We start from the raw sequence: 24,010 nt of genomic DNA on the forward strand, positions 1-24,010 counted from the left end.
TAGTGAACACTGTACCCCTCTCCCAATATCACAGAGATATGTGTAAATAAGGAAGTCAGATCTGAGTGAAATGCCTGGAGAAATCTAGAAAGTCTATGTATTCCGTCACACTGCTGACCAATTACTTCAAGCTGCAGGTCAATGCATATTGGGCACTGGAAGCTTTTTCATTTCCTCATTTTGTTGCACTATGGATTGAGAGTTACTTCCCAAAATGATTGGTGCTCCATCATTAAACATGTTACATGCAGCTACGTACCAGTGATATCCACACTTTCAAAGAGTGTTAATGATTATGCAGCAAACACATTACAAATATTTTGCAATGTGACTCTGAACATCATCTGCCATATCCTGTATGGGACACCAGAGTGACATGTTTTATGATGATATAGATGTTCAGTTGCTACTACTAAGCATTCTTTTATTAAATTTCCACCCATGAAAGGGTGCAAGGACTTTGCCAAAAGTGTACAGTTTTCTTGCTCATCTGAGTGACACAATCATATTTTACTCCGTCTTTGTCTTCCCCTTTAGAGAGCTTTCTTTTCAGTTTTAAAAGTTCTTGTTCATGCTCAAGGCCTTCACATTTTCCATTTTCATATTCTTCATTGCGGTAAGATATAATATAAACTGAACCTCCTGAAGGTACTCATTGCCTTATGATAAACCAAATATTTTGCAAACCCATCTTTTTGTGTAACAAGATAAGATTCCTGGCACATCAAAATTGACCCTCTCGAGTTTGAGTTAGCACTTCTCTCATGTTGTCACAATTACATAATATGTGCGCATTCCCTTCACTTCCCACCACACAAAAACTATTCTGCTTGTGAGCAAGAACCTAAGTATGTGCAAGTGCTCTCACTCAAAATCGGTGAGTTGTGAAACCCTGGAGTAATGGGGTGTAATGTTTTGCGGGCACGTGACCAATACTTATCAAATTTTACTGGCGATAAAAGCATGCCATGTCTGGTTTTTTATCTTAATATTTGGGATTTTCACTCTTTTCTATCCGTTTTACAGTACAAGGAAAACCATGAAAGTGTTTATAAAAGATAGGCTTTCATATACTGAGCAAGAGGAATATAATAGACTGTGGGTGACTAACTTGCAACACCAATGTAGTATTGAAGAATTAAGATTGTGTATATGGCTCATATGTACTACCTATTATTTGTCAGAATAGAGATGATTAGTTGTGAAGTCACTGTTTTCTTTTATCTGTGTTATCTTGATATGTGTCGGCTTCCATTTACATTTGTTCTATTAGATCTAAAGCTTGCATGAAGATTGCTTGCTAAGGTAGATGTTTCACACACATGAACAATTTGCTTCATAAGTCTCAAATATAAGCAGGAATTTGATGTGTTTTGTCATATGCAGTGTATTCTAAACATTTGATGTACTTGAGTAATAATAACTTTTCTATATTCCAGAGAATGTAATGAAGCCTAAGATGCCACTTATACCAGGATCAGGAAGAATAATTTTCCAGGACAATATTATAAGATTTGATAGAGTGCCTTTAGTTACACCCAATGGAGACATGCTTGTTGAAGAGTTAACTTTTGAAGTACGATCAGGCATGAATGTTTTAGTGTGTGGTCCAAATGGCTGTGGCAAGAGCTCACTATTTAGGGTACTTGGTGAGGTAAGTGCTTTTCTCATTAACATTGTTCACACATGAAGGAAGCAGGGATGACAGCAGATTATTTCATTCGACATAAAAAGAAATTGCCTTCTATGGAGACTTGGTAGAATGTTACACAAGGGAAAGCTTCAGTGAAACACCAGACACACATGATAGATTTCTGAGAATTTAAGAAGTGACAGAAAAAATGGCTTGTAAGCTAGATTTAAGAGAGAACAGATAAAGTAGAATACGCTTGCATAGAAAAATGCAAGTGAGATAGCACAAACCATGAAGAAACACTACAAGAGAAGTACCAAACTATAAACAAAAGACGGAAAAGGAAATTAAAAACCTGACTGGATGTGAAGATAGTAGGAGAAAAAAACTAGTGAGTGTGGAGATTATTTAAGAGAGCTCACTTAAAAAGAAAGAGAGATTATCCAAAAATGTTGTTAACCCATTAACATTTTTTTTTTACAAATTATGCTCTCAAAAAATGATGTTTTATTAATTTCAATTTCCCATATAGACATGTAAATATAGCTGTTAAAGCTTAAACAATGAGCTACAAATTTTTGAAGGTTAATAAAATTGAGTATCCTCGAGTGCTGGACTTCAACTAAAGTATCCTGAAACTTAAGTTATTTTTAGTTTCTGTGTAGGTATTAAATCACACCATGTATTTCACAGTTCCCTGTGAACAGAAATCTTGGAGGAGTTGGTTGGAGCACAGTGGATATATTTATCTGATACCACTTACGAGCATCTGACAAATTGTCATCACTTTCAGTCAATGAAGTAACAATTCTTCACTTTCTGAGCCACTAAATTCAATCTCAAACTGGGAATCCATTTTTGGAACTATGGCCTAAAGAACAATACAGGCCAGAGGCAGAAAGTGTGTGTTTTGTTAAGTACTGAAAACCCCAGAGACTAAATGTGACAGTAAATGGCAACGCCATCAACCAAAACATGACTGCCAGTCTGCAAATGTAGGAGCAGATGCTCTTTAGTGGCTGATCACTTACTGCGGCTCTGAAACAGGGTTTTATTTTTTCCATGCTCTGTTTCTAAGTTGCCCTAATGTATTCAGGATTTTAAATTTCTGTCAAACTAATAAAAAAAAGAACTCAGAACTTTATGTGAAGAAGTTAATTTATCAACAGAAAAATATGCCTGGGACTATCATGATCTTATTTTTGGATGTTTTCACTCTTCCTTTTCCAGAAATTCTTCATTCTCTCGGAATATTCTGTCTTCTGTCCATCTGTCCACTTTTTACTGGATTGTTACGTTGTTCTTTGCTCGAACTTCACATTCATGATTTTACTCTGGTATTCATTGTGGTCTTGGAGATTTTCTATGTTGTTCTGTTGCGTGTCCCTCTGGGCCTCCTTTAGTCGCTTCGTGCTACATTTATTCTTCGTTATGATGTTGAGTAGTTTCTTTTCTGTTCTGGTGTTCTCTATCCTATAGTTATGTATACAGGGTGTTACAAAAAGGTATGGCCAGACTTTCAGGAAACATTATGTGGACATGTGTCTGGAAACGCTTACTTTCCATGTTAGACCTCATTTTATTACTTCTCTTCAAATCACGTTAATCATGGAATGGAAACACACAGCAACAGAATGTACCAGCATGACATCAAACACTTTGTTACAGGAAATGTTCAAAATTTCCTCCGTTAGCGAGGATACGTGCATCCACTCTCCGTCACATGGAATCACTGATGCAGCCCTGGAGAATGGCGTATTGTATCATAGCCGTCCACAAGACGAGCACAAAGAGTCTCTACATTTGGTACCGGGGTTGCGTAGACAAGAGCTTTCAAATGCCCCCATAAATGAAAGTCAAGAGGGTTGAGGTCAGGAGAGCCGCTACCAATCCATCGGTCACCGAATCTATTGTTGAGAAGCGTACGAACACTTAGACTGAAATGTGCAGGAGCTTCATCATGCATGAACCTCATGTTGTGTCAAACTTGCAAAGGCACATGTTCTAGCAGCACAGGTAGAGTATCCCATATTAATTATGATAACGTGCTCCATTGAGCATAAGTGGAAGAACATGGGGCCCAATCAAGACATCACCAACAAAGCCTGCCCAAACATTCAAAGAAAATCTGTGTTGATGACGTGATTGCACAATTGCACGAGGATTCTTGTCAGCCCACACATGTTGATTGTGAAAATTTACAATTTGATCACATTGGAATGAAGCCTCATCCGTAAAGAGAACATTTGCACTGAAATGAAGATTGACACATTGTTGGATGAACCATTCGCAGAACTGTACCTGTGGAGACCAATTAGCTGCTGATAGTGCGTGCACACACTGTACATGGTACGGAAACAACTGGTTCTCCCGTAGCACTATCCATACAGTGATGTGGTCAACGTTACCTTGTACAGTGTTCATTCTGTCTGCTTGCCGGGGGGTCTCGTCCGAGATGTGGAGGAGGCCCTACCGACGGCGATAGAAGGCACTGGGTGCACCCGACTGCAAATTGTTGCTCATGTCGGCACCAATGACTCCTGCCATCTGGGTTCAGAGGTCATCCTCAGTTCGTACAGGCGGTTGGCGGAATTGGTGAAGGCGGAAAGCCTCGCTCGCGGGGTGGACACTGAGCTAACTATTTGTAGTATCGTTCCCAGAACCGATCGCGGTCCTCTGGTTTGGAGCCGAGTGGAAGGCTTAAACCAGAGGCTCAGACGATTCTGCGGAGAGCTGGGGTGCAAATTTCTCGACCTCAATTATCGGGTGGAGAAATCTAGGGTCCCGCTGAATAGGTCAGGCGTGCACTACACGCCGGAAGCGGCTACAAGGGTAGCGGAGTACATGTGGAGTGCACATGGGGGTTTTTTAGGTTAGATAATTCCCTCCCTAGGCCCGACAAGACGCCTCCTGAGACGCGGCAAGGTAGGAGTAGGAGTAGGCAAAATGCAACAGGAAATAACAATATTAACGTGCTAATAGTAAACTGCAGGAGCATCTATAGAAAGGTCCCAGAACTGCTCTCATTAATAAATGGTCACAACACCCATATAGTACTAGGGACAGAAAGTTGGCTGAAACCAGATGTAAACAGTAATGAAATCCTAAACTCAGATTGGAATGTATACCGCAGAGACAGGCTGGACAGTGAGGGGGGAGGCGTGTTCATAGCGATAAGAAGTGCAATAGTATCGAAGGAAATTGACAGAGATCTGAACTATGAAATGATTTGGGTGAAGGTCACGGTTAAAGCAGGCTCAGACATGGTAATTGGATGTCTCTATAGGCTCCCGGGCTCAGCAGCTGTTGTGGCTGAGCACCTGAAGAATAATTTGGAAAATATTTCGTGTAGATTTCCCCACCATGTTATAGTTCTGGGTGGAGATTTTAATTTGCCGAATATAGACTGGGAGACTCAAACGTTCATAACGGGTGGCAGGGACAAAGAATCCAGTGAAATTTTTTTAAGTGCTTTATCTGAAAACTACCTTGAGCAGTTAAACAGAGAACCGACTCGTGGCGATAACATATTAGACCTTCTGGTGACAAACAGACCCGAACTACTTGAATCAGTTAATGCAGAACAGGGAATCAGCGATCATAAAGCGGTTACTGCATTGATGATTTCAGCCGTAAATAGAGATATTAAAAAAGGTAGGAAGATTTTTCTGTTTAGCAAAAGTGACAAAAAGCAGATTTCAGAGTACTTGATGGCCCAAGACAAAAGTTTTGTCTCAAGTACAGATAGTGTTGAGGATCAGTGGATAAAGTTCAAAACCATTGTACAATATGCATTAGATGAGTATGTGCCAAGATCGTAAGAGATGGAAAAGAGCCACCGTGGTACAACAACCGAGTTAGAAAACTGCTGCGGAAGCAAAGGGAACTTTACAGCAAACATAAACATAGCCAAAGCCTTGCAGACAAACAAAAATTACGCGAAGCAAAATGTAGTGTGAGGAGGGCTATGCGAGAGGCATTCAATGAATTCGAAAGTAAAGTTCTGTGCACTGACTTGGCAAAAAATCCTAAGAAATTTTGGTCCTATGTCAAAGCGGTAGGTTGATCAAAACAAACTGTCCAGACACTCTGTGACCAAAATGGTGCTGAAACAGAGGATGACAGACTAAAGGCCGAAATACTAAATATCTTTTTTCAAAGCTGTTTCACAGACGAAGACTGCACTGTAGTTCCTTCTCTAGATTGTCACACAGATGACAGAATGGTAGATATCGAAATAGATGACAGAACGATAGAGAAACAATTAAAATCGCTCAAAAGAGTAAAGGCCACTGGACCTGATGGGATACCAGTTCGATTTTACACAGAGTACGCGAAGGAACTTGCCCCCTTCTTGCAGCGGTGTACCATAGGTCTCTAGAAGAGCGAAGCATTCCAAAGGATTGGAAAAGGGCACAGGTCATTCCCGTTTTCAAGAAGGGACGTCGAACAGATGTGCAGAACTATAGACCTATATCTCTAACGCCGATCAGTTGTAGAATTTTGGAACACGTATTATGTTCGAGTATAGTGACTTTTCTGTAGACTAGAAATATACTCTGTAGGAATCAGCATGAGTTTCGAAAAAGACGGTCGTGTGAAACCCAGCTCGCGCTATTCGTCCACGAGACTGAGGGCCATAGACAGGGGTTCACAGGTAGATGCCGTGTTTCTTGACTTCCGCAAGGCATTTGACACGGTTCCCCACAGTCGTTTAATGAACAAAGTAAGAGCATACGGACTATCAGACCAATTGTGTGATTGGATTGAGGAGTTCCTAGATAACAGAACGCAGCATGTCAGTCTCAATGGAAAGAAGTCTTCCGAAGTAAGAGTGATTTCAGGTGTGCCGCAGGGGAGTGTAATAGGACTGTTGCTATTCACAATATATATAAATGACCTGGTGGATGACATCGGAAGTTCACTGAGGCTTTTTGCAAATGATGCTGTGGTGTATCGAGAGGTTGCAACAATGAAAAATTGTACTGAAATGCAGGAGGATCTGCAGCGAATTGACACATGGTGCAGGGAATGGCAATTGAATCTCAATGTAGACAAGTGTAATGTGCTGCGAATACATAGAAAGATAGATCCCTTATCATTTAGCTACAAAATAGCAGGTCAGCAACTGGAAGCAGTTAATTCCATAAATTATCTAGGAGTACGCATTAGGAGTGATTTAAAATGGATTGATCATATAAAGTTGATCGTTGGTAAAGCAGATGCCAGACTGAGATTCATTGGAAGAATCCTAAGGAAATACAATCCGAAAACAAAGGAAGTAGGTTACAGTACGCTTGTTCGCCCACTGCTTTAATACTGCTCAACAGTGTGAGATCCGTACCAGATAGGGTTGATAGAAGAGATAGAGAAGATCCAACGGAGAGCAGCGCGCTTCGTTACAGTATCATTTAGTAATCGCGAAAGCGTTACGGAGATGATAGATAAACTCCAGTGGAAGACTCTGCAGGAGAGACGCTCAGTAGCTCGGTATGGGCTTTTGTTAAAGTTTCGAGAACATACTTTCACCGAAGAGTCAAGCAGTATATTGCTCCCTCCTACGTATATCTCGCGAAGCGACCATGAGGATAAAATCAGAGAGATTAGAGCCCACACAGAAGCATACCGACAATCCTTTCCACGAACAATAAGAGACTGGAATAGAAGGGAGAACCGATAGAGGTACTTAGGGAACCCTCCGCCACACACCGTCAGGTGGCTTGTGGAGTATGGATGTAGATGTAGATGTACAGCAGCAACTTCTCTGACACTGACATTAGGGTTATCGTCAACTGCACGAAGAATTGCCTAGTCCATTGCGGGTGTCCTCATCGTTCTAGGTCTTCCCCAGCCATGAGTCATAGGCTGGAATGTTCCGTGCTCCCTAAGATGCCAATCAATTGCTTCGAATGTCTTCCTGTTGGGACACCTTCCTTCTGGAAATACGTCTCAATACAAACGTACTGCGCCACAGCTATTGCCACGTGCTAATCCATACATCAAATGGGCATGTGCCAACTCCGCATTTTAAAACATTGCACTGACTGCAAAACCACATTCGTGATCAACACTAACCTGTTGATGCTAGGTACTGATGTGCTTGATGCTAGTACTGTAGAGCAATGAGTCGCATGTCAACACAAGCATCGAAGTCAACATTACCTTTCTTCAATTGGGCCAACTGGCGGTGAATCGAGGAAGTACAGTCCATACTGACGAAACTAAAATGAGCTCTAACATGGAAATTAACCGTTTCCGGACACATGTCCACATAATATCTTTTCTTTATTTGTGTGTGAGGAATGTTTCCTGAAAGTTTGGCGTTACTTTTTGTAATACCCTGTATAGATCTTTGCTTGAAGTTTCCTGATTTCTTCAATTATTGTTAGGCTTTTGATAGAGTTCATTCTGAGGTATCTTAATCCAAATACAGTTTTTGTTGACTGCTTCGTAAACGTTCCTAAGAATTTTTCATTCCTGTTTCTCTAATTTTGTAGTGACACCAATCACAATTGTTTCAGCTGTGTACATTGCTTCTGAAAGAATCACAGTTTTGTAGTGTGTCAGTTTTGCATCTGTTGAAATGCATTTTTTGTTATAGTAGGGCCATGTTACTTTATATGCCTTTTACAGCTTGCTGATCCATTGTTCATTGGCAATTCTGTTTAATCCTGGTGACTGTTTAGTTTCACCAAGATATTTAAAGTGGCTGACTTGTGTGATGTTACTTGTTTCGTGATTAACGGGGACTTGTTTTCTGGCTGTCTTGCTATATACTAGGTTTTTTTTTTTTTTCATATGAAATATGCAGTCCACTTTTCTGTAAAATTTCATGTATTTTTTCAACTGTGTGAATCACTTCTGTCCTGTTTGTGATAATCGCAATATCATCCGCAAAGGCAAGGCATTTTACCCTAGAATGATATTGAAAAGAATCTGGGATAGTCCGTCTCAATGCTGTACTCCCGTTTTAATTTCAAAGGGTTCCGATATCTCGCCCCCTGAATTTCACTTTGGAAGATGTTCTTGAAATTGTGTGTGTTACACGACTTTCCAGGTATTTCGGTAGATCCCAAATTCTTTCATGGTTTCAAAGAGAGTTTTGTGCTCTTGAGTCATAAGCTTCCCTATAATTGATTAATGTAATTACTGTATGCCTGCATTTTCTCATTTGTAGCATTGCCTTTAGGCTCCAGATCTGTTCCGCACATGATTGCCCTTTTCAGAATCCGGCCTGGTAATCACCAAGTAGTGGAATTGCCTAGGGTTCTATTGTGTTTAGAAGTCCTTTGGAGAGGAATTTGCATGCCACTGGGAGCAGGTAGATTCCTCTTTAGTCGTTCTCGCTCTTGTCACCCTTTTTATGTAATGCGTGGATCAGAGCATATTTCCAGTCTACTGGTATTTCCTCAATCTCCCTTATATCTGAGATTAGGTGATGAAGTTTCTGTGTCAGTGTAGAATCACTCAGTTTGCAGAATTCTGCGACACACACACACACACACACACACACACACACACACACACACACAGGTAGGTTCCTCTCATCCTGGGGTCCAAGGGATACAACCTCCTTTCTAACTTTCTTCAGTGTATCCCTCTTGCCACTCTAAGAAATAAACTAATACTTTCGAAAGGTGTGATAATTTCTAGTACTTTTGTGTATCTGATGGCAGTACTAACAATTATTCTACCCGAAGGTGGCCAGCCTTTTGCTGTGTTAATTTGATAGCTGTCCGACTCACCCCCAGGCCTCCTACCTCTCCCCATTCACTGGGTACACATCCAAATGGATCCCATAAAAAGGGGACTTTCAGGATAGTGCCTCCAAAAAAGACTAAACTGGTTTTGTTTCAATCCTTGTTCACTCTGAGCTAGTGCTCATGACATCATCACTGGCATTGTGTTAAACAATAAACCTTAAGTTTCTTCTTCCATGGTAGTGTTAATTTGGCAGTGTGCAGGATGATCCCACATTCTATCAGTTAGATTTATTGAGTGGCCAGTCTGTATATATCTTCCTTCCTGTTCCCTTTAATCATACTGTCCAGGATTTTCAACAGACATTTTAAAATATTGTTGTTTCTACAATCCAAACTCAAGCAAAAAGTTAAATTCTGCATAAAGAAGTAGGGGAAACTAACAAATACTTCATACCCAAACTTGGTTTTATATGAAATATTCATTACCATTGTAACTGCACTGTGGTCTCAAACCTAATAGTTTCCGTGCTATTACTAGCAGATTGGGGCTGCTAATATTTCAGCACATTGGACAACATAAAATCATGAAATTAAAAATTCCACTTCAGCAAACAATACGAATGAAATAAAGTAACAACAAAAATTGTCATACTATATCACCAAAATGTTAAATGCATTATCTGTTAGTTATTCAGCTTGTGATAAACAGTAACTGTAATCTACTGCTAGAGTCCTTGTCAAATCTACTGCAAGAGTCCTTGTCAAATCTACTGCAAGAGTCCTTGTCAAATCTACTGCAAGAGTCCTTGTCAGAGCATACCAGGATCAATGAGCAAGGAGATGATAGTGACAGCTAGAATGACAGAGGCATAACTGAACTGGCAGGAGATGTTTAACTGCACTGAGCTTTCTTTGCAAGTTGAAATTAATGTAATTGTGTCCGCTCAAAGTAGTAGAAGCACTATAAAATAATTCTAATGTTTTCAGACTTTGGAGTCTTTCACTAACTCTTAATGGATCACTGAAGCGTAGGGGAGACTGAAGCTCCAGAAGAAAATGTTTACCTCTCACACAAGATTCCATAGACGTTAGCTAACACTTCCCAAAACAGTTTTTAAAATACATACCCTTTGAATCATTCATAGCAATGATAGAGTAGTTGGCAATTGTGTTGGTGAATTAACCTGCAGTACTAATTTTGCATGTGAAGAGCTATGTAGAAAAAAATTGTCTGCAGTAAGTTCACTAGCATAGAAAATAAAACTGTTAATGTCATAGTAGTAGATACAAATAATGACAAATGACAGATTCATCAGATAGAGAGCACTTATTCAGCTGACACACATTTTTCCCTTAACACTGTCCTATCTGTTTCTATAAATAATAGCAGTGTGTGTATAAAATAATCTGCGTAGCATTGGAATATATGTAAAAGGTTTTATTTGATTACACATTGTTAGTTGTTACATGCAATTTCTGTTGGTCAGCAATCTTGTATTATGAATGCAACAGAACTAGTACAGTCACAATATGTATTTATTTAATTTTTTTCAGTGAAGCGACTGCATGTGAAAAAATTTAATTACAAAATTGAGACAGAATTGCTAGCAAGTACTTATTTATCATCAATATGTGAAGCATGTAGTATTGTCGATACACGCCCATAGAAGCACGCAGTACTATGCTAGCTTCTGCAAATATTGGTTCCTTCTTCACTGATGAGAAAGGGATTGGTGAAAAAGGGAGGGCAGGTCACTCAGTACCTTGGATCACAGGGACTCACCTGTTGCTCTAGTATCACTTGAAGTTTGGGCAACTAGTATGATTTGTATGCTGAACCATGACATTGTCAACCTTACAAGGAACTCAGTGGGTAAACACAAGATATGTGGGATCTTGCCCTTCAGCAATACACATGCTTGCTTACTGTTCGTCAGAGCAAATGATTTTGTGAGGAGTCTGGAATAGCTCTTCCAAAGTCACCTTAAACCACAGCTCTGGCCACACTTAGTTTCTGTTTTTGTTTGTGATGATAAGAAAATTATCTGTTGGCATTGTTTGAATGCGCTTGAAGGGTGCTCCAACAAGAAGAAGTGAAGCTTGTGTTTTTGGGGAATTAGGGATTTGCTTTACCCTTTCTTTTTTTCATTCTTTCCTTTTCCTCCTTTACTCTTTTTGCAAAATTTCAAAGTGACCATCATATTGTAAATTTAGATCTTATGTGTATTGTTTGTGATAATGATATTGTATTGTTTTTTCTAAAATATTTGGCAGCTTTGGCCACTCTTTGGAGGAACACTGACAAAGCCACCACGTGGAAAGCTCTTCTACATACCTCAGCGGCCATACATGACACTGGGAACTCTAAGAGATCAAGTGATATACCCACACACACAAGAGGAGATGCGGCGGAGAGGTAAAACAGATGCTGACCTAGAACGCCATCTGGAACGTGTCCAGCTTTCATATCTGCTCACTCGTGAGGGTGGGTGGGATGCTATTGCTGACTGGATTGATGTGCTCTCGGGAGGAGAGAAGCAGAGAATTGCGGTAATTATGTTAATTTTTCCTTATTTATTACAGTAATTAAAGTTCTAGGTCCAAGTGTAAATAAAGACGCTATAACTGCCAGTGCGTACACACTCACTCTCTCTCTCTCTCTCTCTCTCTCTCTCTCTCTCTCTCTCTCTCTCTCTCTCTCTCTCTCTCTCTCTCTCTTCCCCCCCCCCCCCCCTCCCTCCCCCCCCTCCCTCCCTTCATAAGCATGTTTCTGTATAATCCTCAAAACTGAGTAGTACAAATTGTATTCCATTTCTTAAGAACTGCACTGATGGAAAAAAATTGTAACACCAAAAAATAATTAAGGAAGATAAATGAAACTTTGGGAATACATTTGCCTAGGTAACATATGTAAGTGATTAACATTGCAAGATCAAAGGTTAATGTAAGCATGGTATATGCCATTGCAAATGTAAAATGCTAGTACATTAATAAACTGTGTAACTGCTAGAATGTTGAATGCAAGCATGCAAACGTGCATGCATTGGGTCTTATATGTTCTGGGGGTCAGTTTGTGGGATGGAGTTCCATGCCAGTTTCACTTTGCTGGTTGTCAATGACACTGGACTTGGTCATCAGATGTGCTCAATTGGAGACAGATGTGATGATTTGAGCAGACCAAGGCAACATGTTGACACACTATAGAACCTGTTTGGTTCAGTGGCAGTATGTGAGCAAGCAATAGGCTGTTGGAAAATACCCCTTGGAATGCCATTCATGAATGGCAGCACCATAGGTCAAATCACCAGACTAATGTACAAATCTGTATTCAAGATGTGTGAGATAAACACGAGAGTGCCCTTGCTGCCATACAAAACCACATCTCAGATCATAAGTCCAGATTTAGGTCCAGTGTGTCTAGCATGCAGACAGTTCGGTTGCAGACCCTCAACTGGCCTCCTCCTAACCAACAAATGACCATCACTGGCATCAAGTTAGAGCCAACTGTCATCAGAAAAAACAACAGACCTCCACCATGCCCTCCAATGAGCTATTGCTTCACGCTACTGAAGACACAAATGGTGATAGTTTGGGGTCATGAATTCACACTACAGGGTGTCTGACACAGGGCTGTCCTTTAAGTAACTGATTTGTAACAGTTTGTTGTGTTACTGTATTGCCTACTATTGCCCAAATTGTTGATGCAGATGTAGTATGATGCGCCAGAGCCCCATGTCGAACACAGTGGTATTCCTTCTGGGTAGTGCCACATGGCCATCCAGAGACTGGTATTCTTGCAACCGTACATTCTCATGACCACCAATGCCAGCAGTCACGCAGAAGGAACATCCATCTTTTCATAGCACTATTACACGACCTCGTTCAAACTTGGCACTGTGTTGATAATGGTGTATTTGCCACCTTAAAGGCATTCTTGACCAACTCCAACTCGACGTATCCAAAAAAAGGTAACTAATGCTCATAAACGTTACAGTGTGCATGTAAAGCAAATCTGATTTGCATCCTCATAGTGGTACTACTAGGGCCACTCTTATGCAGCTGGTGCAAAATTTGAATATACATCACCTTTCAGATGTAAAAACACTTGTTTTTCTTGCACAACTCCTCCTTGGTGCTGCAATAGATGCCCCTGCCCCTGCCCGCTTCCAGTTTATATTCATCAGCTGCATAAAGTGTCTATGTGCATCAATAGTGCATATGAACTGAAGGATGTTCATAATTACCCTTTTGTCAGGAAAAAAAGGCATATTGGAAAGTGATCACTTGATGCAGAATTAAACAGTGGAAACTCCCAGTGGGAATCTTAACGATGTAGGAACAGATAGATTGCTGCTTACCATAAAGATGACATATTAAGGACAGGCACAGTTTAAAGGCACTTACACATAAGCTTACAGCCACAGCCTTTGTCAGAAAAAGTGGAACACACACACCATTCAGTCACATGAGGAAGCACACCTTGCACAAACATGACTGCCAACTCCGGCCACTTGGGCCAGAGCTGCCGGAGTTGGCAGTTGTGTGTGTGAGGTGTGATTCCTTGTGGAAATGAATGGTATGTCTTTCTCTTTTTATGATGAAGCATTTGGCTAAGTGCCTTTTAATTTTCCTGCTTGCAACTTAGAATCGTCCTTATGGTAAGTAGCAATCTGTATCCTGCTAAAATAGTGTCATGCAAAGACTTAAGTTGTAATCCACCCAATCGAAGGCTCTGCAAGGTCACAGAATATACCAACAGGAATTATTTTTCTTGCTTAGCTCTGCTAGCACTATATGGAGAGTCCTTTACACAACAAAAAACTGAGAGCAAGTGACAAGATTTAATCATTTAAATTAAGTCATTATTCTGTCGTCAGCCATTTTCTTCAAAAGATTGGAGGCATTGGTGTTAATGTTGTGTGTCATTGGGAGACCTAGTGGCAGAAAGTGATTTGTAACAAACTGCAGTCAGTCACATCAACAACATACCCAAAACAAAGTTCTCTCCAGTCAAAGATTTGGTGAAGTAACTGTCACCCACTGTCCGAATAGGTCACTGTGTATTGACATGAGTTAAATCACCAGAGGCCTCTTCTATATGCAATGCTGACAGCTACATCTGCATATACATACATACATACATACATACACTCCTGGAAATTGAAATAAGAACACTGTGAATTCATTGTCCCAGGAAGGGGAAACTTTATTGACACATTCCTGGGGTCAGATACATCACATGATCACACTGACAGAAGCACAGGCACATAGACACAGGCAACAGAGCATGCACAATGTCGGCACTAGTATAGTGTATATCCACCTTTCGCAGCCACTCACTCCACTCACTCACTCACTTCATTTAGATTTTTGTTCAGTATTTTAGCAGCTGTTTTTGAAGAATGCCGATATGAATAAACAGCAAACTAATTGCGTTAATTAATTTTTTTTAATATTTTTTTTTAAGCAACTGGTGTGCTAATTCTTCACATCGAAAAACTTGTTGTTCCATTCACGCCAACCACCTCCCCTTGCCCCTCCCCCAACCCCCCACCCCCGGTGCAATCAGACTTATTCTTTGTGCCACCTATACTTGGTTCACACAGTTAAAGAGAGAGACTGGACACGATGAAAGCTCAAAAAGTAGTAAGGCATCTTCTCACAGTGAAAGTAGAATTATGTTCTACTACACTTGCAAAAGAACTACTTCAAATATTCACCAGAAAAAGGTAAGATAAAAATATCAGCACTTTATATTACCATTTCAATATTGATGTATCAGGAAAAAATAGCTCAATATATATTGAAATTTTGTGGGGAAAAATGTCGATATTTTATCAACAGCCCTATTTCACATGCAGTTTGTTTGTATGTATTACAGTTTGGGCTCCATGAAATTTTGCCGTTGTCACAGCCATGTATCATTATAGCACAACTTTAATAACATAAATTTCTACAAGATGTAGTGATTCTGACATTATGCAGCTTTGCATTTTTATAGCAGTTGGGTTTTCTTAAATTTTTCAGCGGGAGAAATTCTGCTATGCCTCCGGTTACTGCTTTAAGCCAAAAAATCACACGGTTCACAGTGGCTCCAAGCTTATTTTTTTTTTTGGAAGCAAGTGCATGTAATAAATTTAAGCATTTGTGGGATAAACTCCGGTGAGAAGAGCAATGTAGTATCCCTGTGCATGGAGAGAGCTGCCATTTACAAAATGACACTTTGCCAGGCTGTGTAGAAGAGTTGCATTTTCATTTTATTCACAGACATAACAATACAGTTCCTTGTGAAAATATTATCTCTGTAAGAAGGGAGGGAGCTGTGAATCATAAGTGCATGACTACACCAAAGAATATTATGTAGGAGTCTTTGTCAGAAGTTTCTTGTTTTCTGTAATGAGGGATGGCTTGGAACTTTGCTTATCTAAGTGAAATGTAAAAAAAAAATTTTATATGATCATAGACAATTTAGCTAATGAATAAACTGGCAAGAGTGCAAATATTCCAGACGTTGTAACAATGAAATTTTTTTTACTGTGTTGGTAGGTTGGTAAGCAACAATGAGGCCAGCTTGTTTCTAGGATATGTAAATGGAAAAAACTTCTGCTATTCAGATGGAAATCCTTAATGGCTATATAAGAGGTCATTGCAGTCAGTAATTGGTGACATGCTTGCCTTATCATCTGGAATTACTGAGAGTTATTGAAAGCATTCTGCAAAGCTCTCATCACAAATAAAGAATATTGTGCTCAGATATTACAAAATTCCCTAGTAGCACAATTAGGTAATACATTTTTCAGCAAGGCACACCGTATGTCTCAGTCTTCCATAACTATGCTCATGGTTGATTCAAATCCAAGATCAAACTGCAACAGTCTTGCTCTATCACAAGTTGTTAAGAATTGAACATATGAGTAAGTCAATCAGATTTGTGTTAATCCTGAAATATGTGATGTCCAGCTGTATCAAAGATGTCAAAAGTTCATTTTTGCTGTTTGGAACAGGCAAGTGGTATGAATTTCTCCAAATAATTGCATACTCAGTTCCCTGTCCCTTAAGCATGCATCACAAAAATGCAAATTGTTTACTTCAATATTTATTTGCCTTCATTCTCACAGTTAAAGTTGTATATGTAGCAACATTTCACTTTTACATCCTGAGAAGAAGAAGAAGAAAATTTTTGCATTTTCCATTCACTATTGCCAGATTTTTAGTTTGTGATCTATTTGTTTATATTCTTTCCCCGTATGTTTTACCAACCTTTTTGCACACTTAATTTCCTTGTGAAGGTATTTTCTTTCTTTTTATGTTCTGGATCTTAATTCTGTTTGCTTGACAATAATTTACTATTCCCCTTTGTATGCATCTTTGTCTAATCCAGACTTAAATTTCCCTGGTTGTGCACCATGCATAGATGCCCTTTTTTTTTTCAGACACTGTATTTTGGTTAATAAAGTATATTATTTTTAAGGCATGTGATGGAATTTGTTATTTAATATTTCACCAAATGTTTTTTTTTTTTACTGTAATGTTGGACAAATGCTGACTGATAATCATAAAGCAAAACAAAACAGGCATAATTTTCAAAAAAACTAAAAACTGCATTAAACTTTTTCTCAAACTATGATTTTCTGTGAACTGTGTATTTACGTTCTTCATTGACAGCTTTCATTGTGTTAGCATTTCCTGTAACTCTAGAAAATAAAACTATGGTATCAAAAGCTGCAAATCTTTTGAAGTAATTTGTGTTATTTGTCCACACTCCTGTTATTTGTACTAATCACAGGTATTTCAACAGTACTGAATTTCTTACTTGGTAAATTGTGAAACTGAGTGATGTATATATTTTACTGATTCATGTTTCACAGTTTTTGTATTGTTATTTCAGATGGCTCGTCTTTTCTATCATGCTCCCCAATTTGCCATACTGGATGAGTGCACATCAGCTGTCAGTGTGGATGTTGAAGGATCCATGTACCGGTATTGCAGAGAAACTGGCATCACACTGTTTACTGTTAGCCACAGGAAATCACTGTGGCAGCACCATGAGGTATATTTACTGATCATATCAGTCTATCAGAGTTTTGGTGTAGATAGATGACAGTGACTATTTAAAACAAAATCTCTCACGTAACTGATAAAAGAACCATAAACACTATACAAGGCAAGTCTGGAAAGTTAGTACCATTTCACTCCACCCCTTGCCCCCTCCACTCCAAAGCATCAGTGTTGCAGTTCCATGCATTCACTCATCTCTCTAGTTCATTGTCTTACCACTGATACCATTACAGCTGGTTGTTGTGTTTACATTTCTTAGGGACCGTTCAAAATGTTTGAAGATGATCTCTGAGCCTGTTGACTGTGAAGTACATTCTGTAATACAGTTTTTTTAAAAAAAAGATTGTTGAGCCAGCTGAAATTCATTGTCAACTTGTAAAGATTTTTGGTGAAAATGTGATGACTGATGGAATGATGAGAAAGGGGGTGATCAATTCAATGATGGACAAACCAATGTTCATGATGAAGCACAGTGTGGGCTGCCTTCTGTTCCCCATGATTTTTTGGCTGAGAAACTGGATGAGAAGATTCATGAAAACAAGCAGTTGACAATAAGAATGCATTATGATGAGTTTCCACAAATTTCAAAAACTGTTTTGCATGAGATTATCACAAATCACTTAAATTTTCGTAAATTGTTTCCCTGTTACATTCCAAAAATTCTTAAAGTGTCCACAAAACAGTGTCTTCACAGTGCTTTTACAATTCTTACCCAATACAGTGATGAGGGAGATGAATCCTTAAACAGAATTTTGACTGGCCATGTCTCTCCAGAATCAAAACAGTTGGCGTGGAGGCACTCCCCAGAAAAAACAAAAATTCTTGACAATGTTATCAGCAAAAAAGTTGTGTATTGTGTTCTGTGACAGACAGGGCATTCTGCTTGTTGAATTCCTTCCCAAAGATGAAAACATCAATGTTGTATGATACTATGAAATGTTAAGAAAATTTTGGCACATGATTCAAACAAAAGCACGGAATACTCAATCAAGGCATTGTGTTGCTTCATAACAACATATCTCCATTCTGCTGATGTCACTCAAAACCTTAAACAGTTCGGTTGGGAGCAGTTTCATCACCCACCATACAGTCCCAATCTTGCACCTCGTGACTACCACTTGTTCTTGAACTTGGACTGTTATTTTGGAGGAAGGCATGTTTGACAGTCATGACGACGACGACAACAACAAAAAAAAAAAAAAAAAAAAAAACACCAGTGTTGAGCAGTGGCTTACCTGGCGGGCGAGCAGGGCTGGTCAGCAACGGCGACCTAAACACATGGTGTCAAGAGGGCGTTGGGGGCCTTGCTTGTGGGTGTGTCTCTGGCCTCCCTCGTGATAGGCACACTTGATCCAGCACCTTCTAATCGATCTTCTGGCTTCTTGTTTGCCAACTGGTGTGTTGGTGACAGCTTACACCAGATACATTGGTGCAACGCAGTGCCAAATGTTGAAATCACTTTTTCTCCCGTCAGTTGTTAAGCACCAAGTGTAAGCATTTTCACAGATTATATCTTGTTAGTTCACAATGAAGCCAACTAAAAATTCCTTATAAACTATTTCTTGTCCTGAGGAAGGCAATCAACTTCTTACACTAGCACATGTAGTGATGTTTTGAGTTTATCATCATTTTTCTATGACTTATTTGCCTTGCACTGCTTTGTAATTTAAAAATACCGTAGATATGTGCATGGCTCATGTGTATAATTGAATTTAATACCAATCTGTGCATGGACCTATGTGGTGAAATTTGTAACAAGGCTCTGATTAAGATGCTTCCTTCTTTTTACAAAAATTTGTTGGCTTAAAATCCCTATACAAGCTAATTTTTATTTTTATTATTTTTTTGTCATTTGTTTTAAAAGGTGCAAGCAAATTCTAGGATGGTTCCTCATCTATGTCATGATTAAGTCTTTCCCTCGTTCTAGTGCATTGATAATTGCACTGTGACTCTAATAACTTTGAGGTAATTATTTAACTTTGATTAAAGAAAAAGTCATATTTAACTGCACATCTGTTTTTTTTTTTTTTTTTCACATTGAGCGCGCGCACACACACACACACACACTCTGACCCTTTGTTTTATGATTTATGGGTTTGTGAGATCTTCATATCTCAAAATGCTGGCTATGAGTGACCAAGAGGGCATTAGGCTTATCACCCAAGTTCAGTTCCTAGCTTGTGGCAGAGGCTGGTGAATGTCCATTTTCCATTCAGATATCTTCTCTTTGTGCTACATAAAGCATGCAGGGTTCTTTCTGGTCTCCACCTCTGATCTAGCCACCACAAGAACATCTGTTCTGCAACCTTCGGCGGACAACATGGCCATTGGGATCCATGTGAGGAAGAGTCTTCAGTTATTAGAGGTGGAGGACATTAAGGTCCAAAGTGAGGGGTGGAGTAGGGGATCTCCATGGGTACTAAAGAGGCTGAAGTTACTTTTTGTACAAAAGAGTTGTACACCATATTATATTTGTAAATTTAAATGTTTTGAGATTTAAAATCGCGTTCTGGATTTATTTGTCTGAACAAAGATGTGTATTCTATCACCCGCTCCATCCTGTTACCTGACTTTGCCCTTAGAGTAAGATTCCCAGAGCAGTTACCAATTATGTGGAGTTTTTTTGCTATCCTGAGGGTACTGGAGCAAGATTCCAAATGTCTTGTTCTTGCTATTAGTCAGAGGCACGAAGCCAGTAGAATAGTATAAGAAGTGCAGCGTGCTCTCCTTCACTTGCAAAGGCAGGAAAGTTTTCTGCTGGGTTCTGGGCCACTGATGCGCTGCCAGGAAGACTTGCTCCCTTCCACCTTCTGATCATTGTTCAGTCCTCCTGCAGGCTGTCACCAAGTAAGACTGTGTGTTGATGGGAGGCTCAATCACTGGAAGTGAGGAGTAGTAAGCTGCTATTTGTGAAACCTTCAGTGTGACCATGTGCTGCCTGCTTCTGATCATGACTAACTGAAGTAGAGCTCCTTACATGGTTGGTACATTGCCCAGTGACACACAGCTTTCTCCTCTGTCACGAAGAGCTACCAATGTGGAACATGGGTGTCTGCACAATGTATTTTAACTGTGTGTGTTTTATATGATGGCTTGAGAATAGACTGTGGTCTTCCATGCGACTTGCCCTGTATTTTAACTTGTCAGAAGAGTGTGGTTTGTGTTTTAAGGTTTTGTATGTCATCCGGTCTCATTCCCAAAATGTGTTGCAGAGTGGCTTGGTCAGCCATTAGGCCATTATTTTTAAGTAGTCACCTAGCCGCAGTAATCTGTCCCCTTTTTAACGCTGTCTGAATTGTTATTTTATCCTTCTTTTCTAGTTACTTTGTTGTGTTTTATCAAAATTATATGGATAATCTTGAATGAATCCTTGTTTGTTGTTACAGCTGGGTTTTAAAAATGTTTTTTGTAATGGATTTTCATCACACTTGTCAATTTATTTCATTCAAGGACACTGATATCATCATTTAATGCTCTAAAACAACAACAGTAATAAAAATTACCAGCTTTCCTTATTCAGATTTCACTTATGTGTCTAATGTAAATGGAATAAAATTGTTGTTCATTTGCCATTTTAATTTTTCAGTATTACTTACACATGGATGGCAGAGGATCATTTGAATTTAAGCCAATTGAAGAGGATACACAAGAATTTGGGTCATGAAAGGATGCACCAAACTGGTGATGAAACATTTTGACCTGGTTTGGATGTGTAACTTTGGATACAAAGAGTGCCAATAGGAACTATGCAAAGGAAAAACTCTGTTACAGAAATTACTTAATTGTGTCTACTTCACTTTCATCTGTTGGAGAACTGAACCTGATAAAAATTATTTAAAAAAAATATCTGTGTGACTGTTGGCTTCTATATCAGTCTTCATTCAACAGTATGTTGGATAGTTGTTTTGCCTGGAAGAACTGGCATAGTTGTGAATCCCTTTAATGATAGAATCGTTGTGCTATAAATTCATTGTTAATGAGGAAACTAATAAGTATTATGGAGTGAAAGGTTTCGTTCGGCTGACTGATAACACTAAAACAAAGATAGTACAACATATTTACAATATAAAACAAATGTTTCTAAACTTTTAGAAAGTACAAGAAAAAATTCTTGAGGAACAAGAATTGAGCTCTTTACATATGTTGTTGGGACAGTATACTTTTGAACATGGGCATGCAGATGGACAGAAAGGTGTCAACAGGATCAGCTCTTCTCATTTGTAATTGTAGCCATCTTTCTTGCCATAATTTTTTTGAACGGAGAAGAAAAGACAAAAGGATACTTTAAGAGTGAAAATGTGTTTTTAGTGCTCAGTTCAGTTTTAATACACATTATATAACTGAAGCTGTCCTCTTTCTGATTTCCTGTTCTATTTGTAACATTGCTACAGTATTTTCCTGTTGTGCTAATTGAACTTGAAGCATATTCTCCTTGGCAGAAGGATGGTGATAGGGGAATGTCAAGGTTTAGTAAATAGAAGAGAACAGAAGCTGTATGAGTTTACCTTTGAAACAGTTAATGATTGGTAAAATAAGTTTTATTAACTATCACAATTGAGAAACATTACATACTGTGTTACATTCATTTCTCAAGGTTTATTTTGTAATATATACATTGGCTCTTATTTTATTGTATTGTATAAAATCTTGCATCTGTTTAAAAATTAAACAGACTTTGCATCTCAGTCAATTGTCTTCAAAAGATTATACGAATTTCAGTGGGCTATCAACCAAACTCAGTTGTTATCTAAAGAGAGAATGGAGATTTTGTTAAAGTAAGAGTATTTGCACCATGGATTCGGAGCATTTTCTTGCCACAAGGAATCAATTTGTTGTTAGATATATTGCACAGTGTAAACTTTTTTAATTGGTTTGCAGTTGCTACGCTTTATAATTTGGACTTCCATTCTGTTTTTATTTTTTTATTAAAAAATTGGCTAGAGATTGTATAGCTACCCAGCTCACAATGCAGGCTAGGTGTGCCAATTTGCTCATTAGTTATACTGACAGACCATCTTACTTTACTTTCATCCTCATTGTGTAACATCATTTGCCTGTTTTAAATGAACAGTGAAAGGATGCATTGTATGTTTTAGGACAAACAACACTAGATAATTTAGTGCAGTCTGAAGGGCATGTGCTTTTAAAACTTAAAAGTATTCTTGGCACAACTTCAGTTTTTATTCAGTTACAAAGTTGGAACTTACTTTTATTTTTATCACAGTTGCTGCCTGGAGAGAAACTATGACACAGGTCTTACCATGACTACCTGACATTGTTGATTTAAAAAATAAAACAAAAAAGAAACACCACTTACACTGACCAGTATCATTTTTAGTGAAATGGGCAGCATATATTTTATAAGAGCAAGTTTGATCATTGGCAGAAATCTTATTTTTATGTGGCTTGTAATGTTGTGATGTCATCTAATTTTAATGACAGATTTTATCCAGAACGGTACTTATTAATGCAGATGTCATTGATATATTTGCTGTTAGTATGATTATGTACACTGAAATCTGATTTTTTTTTCATCAGAGAAATACTGCATAGTGATAACCATCATCAGATTGTGTGCCTTGTTTGATTTTTTTCCCCCTGTCGTTCAGATGACTGGGGTATTTCTGATATGTCTTTAGTGCTTTTTATACAGCAGAACAAAGTTTAATGTGATGTATTTGATGCTGTGATCCTTAATGTTTTAGTCAAACAGTTGTTGTGTATTTTCTCATTGATAAGTGAACTATGTAAATTACCATGATTCTGTTGACGTTTATTATTTTTGTTAATTTTATGCAATATCTTTGTACAGATATATTTTATTTATAAAAATTGTTTTGTTTCCAACATTTGATTAATTTTATGGAAATCAGCATCATGTAATATATAAATTGCAAATTGTGATACATCAAATTGATGTTGAAAATATCATTTCACTGCACTGTTGTCTCCTGAAGACAGCATAATTTTTTCATAGTATTCCATTTTATACAAAGAGAATATTATATGTGTGGCTGTGTTTATATGTATGCTACAAATAAAAAAATATTTTATTTTTATGTAAGTGTGATTGCCAGTTTCTAAATCGATAATTTGCGTCCTGCTCTGTACATTTGACATAAATCAAAGATGCCAAAAAGACTTCAAATTTTATTATAATTTTGATACAGTATTTGCATGGCTGGTGGTTAACAAAACTTACGTAATCAACAATACTACCACAAGCAAGCAGAAGGTGGGTAATTATATTCTTTTGGGATAATTTTATGTTGGAAAACTTCTGTTTGGAAGTTAGATAATACGGTCATTTAGTACCTATGTGAAGAGACATCTCTACTGATGAAATATTGGAGCAATTGTACATCAGACTGGCAGTTAGGGAAAGAAAGAAAGCAAATGGAATAGACAATACAAAGGATAAACATTTTTCCACATGCCTGTCTGCTACTTGCTAATAAATGAGTAGTGATCTGCCCTACTATACATTTAAAGTCTTGAATGTCCTAGTATTGTAGTGATACTCACTCTGTAGGCCTGAAGTCAGATTAGGTTTCGAAAGGTTTGTGGGATCAGTTTACAATGATCATAGGGTATTTTTCCAGCGCTTCATGTGACT

The 24,010-nt window shown here is 38.5% G+C and overlaps 1 protein-coding gene across 1 annotated transcript in view; it reads left to right on the plus strand.

Moving 5' to 3' along the window:
* Positions 1-23,453, plus strand: part of LOC126355999 (ATP-binding cassette sub-family D member 3) — a 98,025-nt gene extending 74,572 nt beyond the window's left edge. The window contains exons 12-15 of the mRNA XM_050006637.1: positions 1,440-1,654; positions 11,611-11,886; positions 17,225-17,386; positions 20,981-23,453. Of these exons, the coding sequence (XP_049862594.1) occupies positions 1,440-1,654; positions 11,611-11,886; positions 17,225-17,386; positions 20,981-21,058 (731 nt within the window). The 3' untranslated portion in view covers positions 21,059-23,453. The remainder of the gene's footprint in view (positions 1-1,439; positions 1,655-11,610; positions 11,887-17,224; positions 17,387-20,980) is intronic.
* The last annotated feature ends 557 nt before the right edge of the window (positions 23,454-24,010 follow it).

This window comes from Schistocerca gregaria, chromosome 1 (genome assembly GCF_023897955.1).
Source record: "Schistocerca gregaria isolate iqSchGreg1 chromosome 1, iqSchGreg1.2, whole genome shotgun sequence".
Lineage (NCBI taxonomy): Eukaryota > Metazoa > Arthropoda > Insecta > Orthoptera > Acrididae > Schistocerca > Schistocerca gregaria.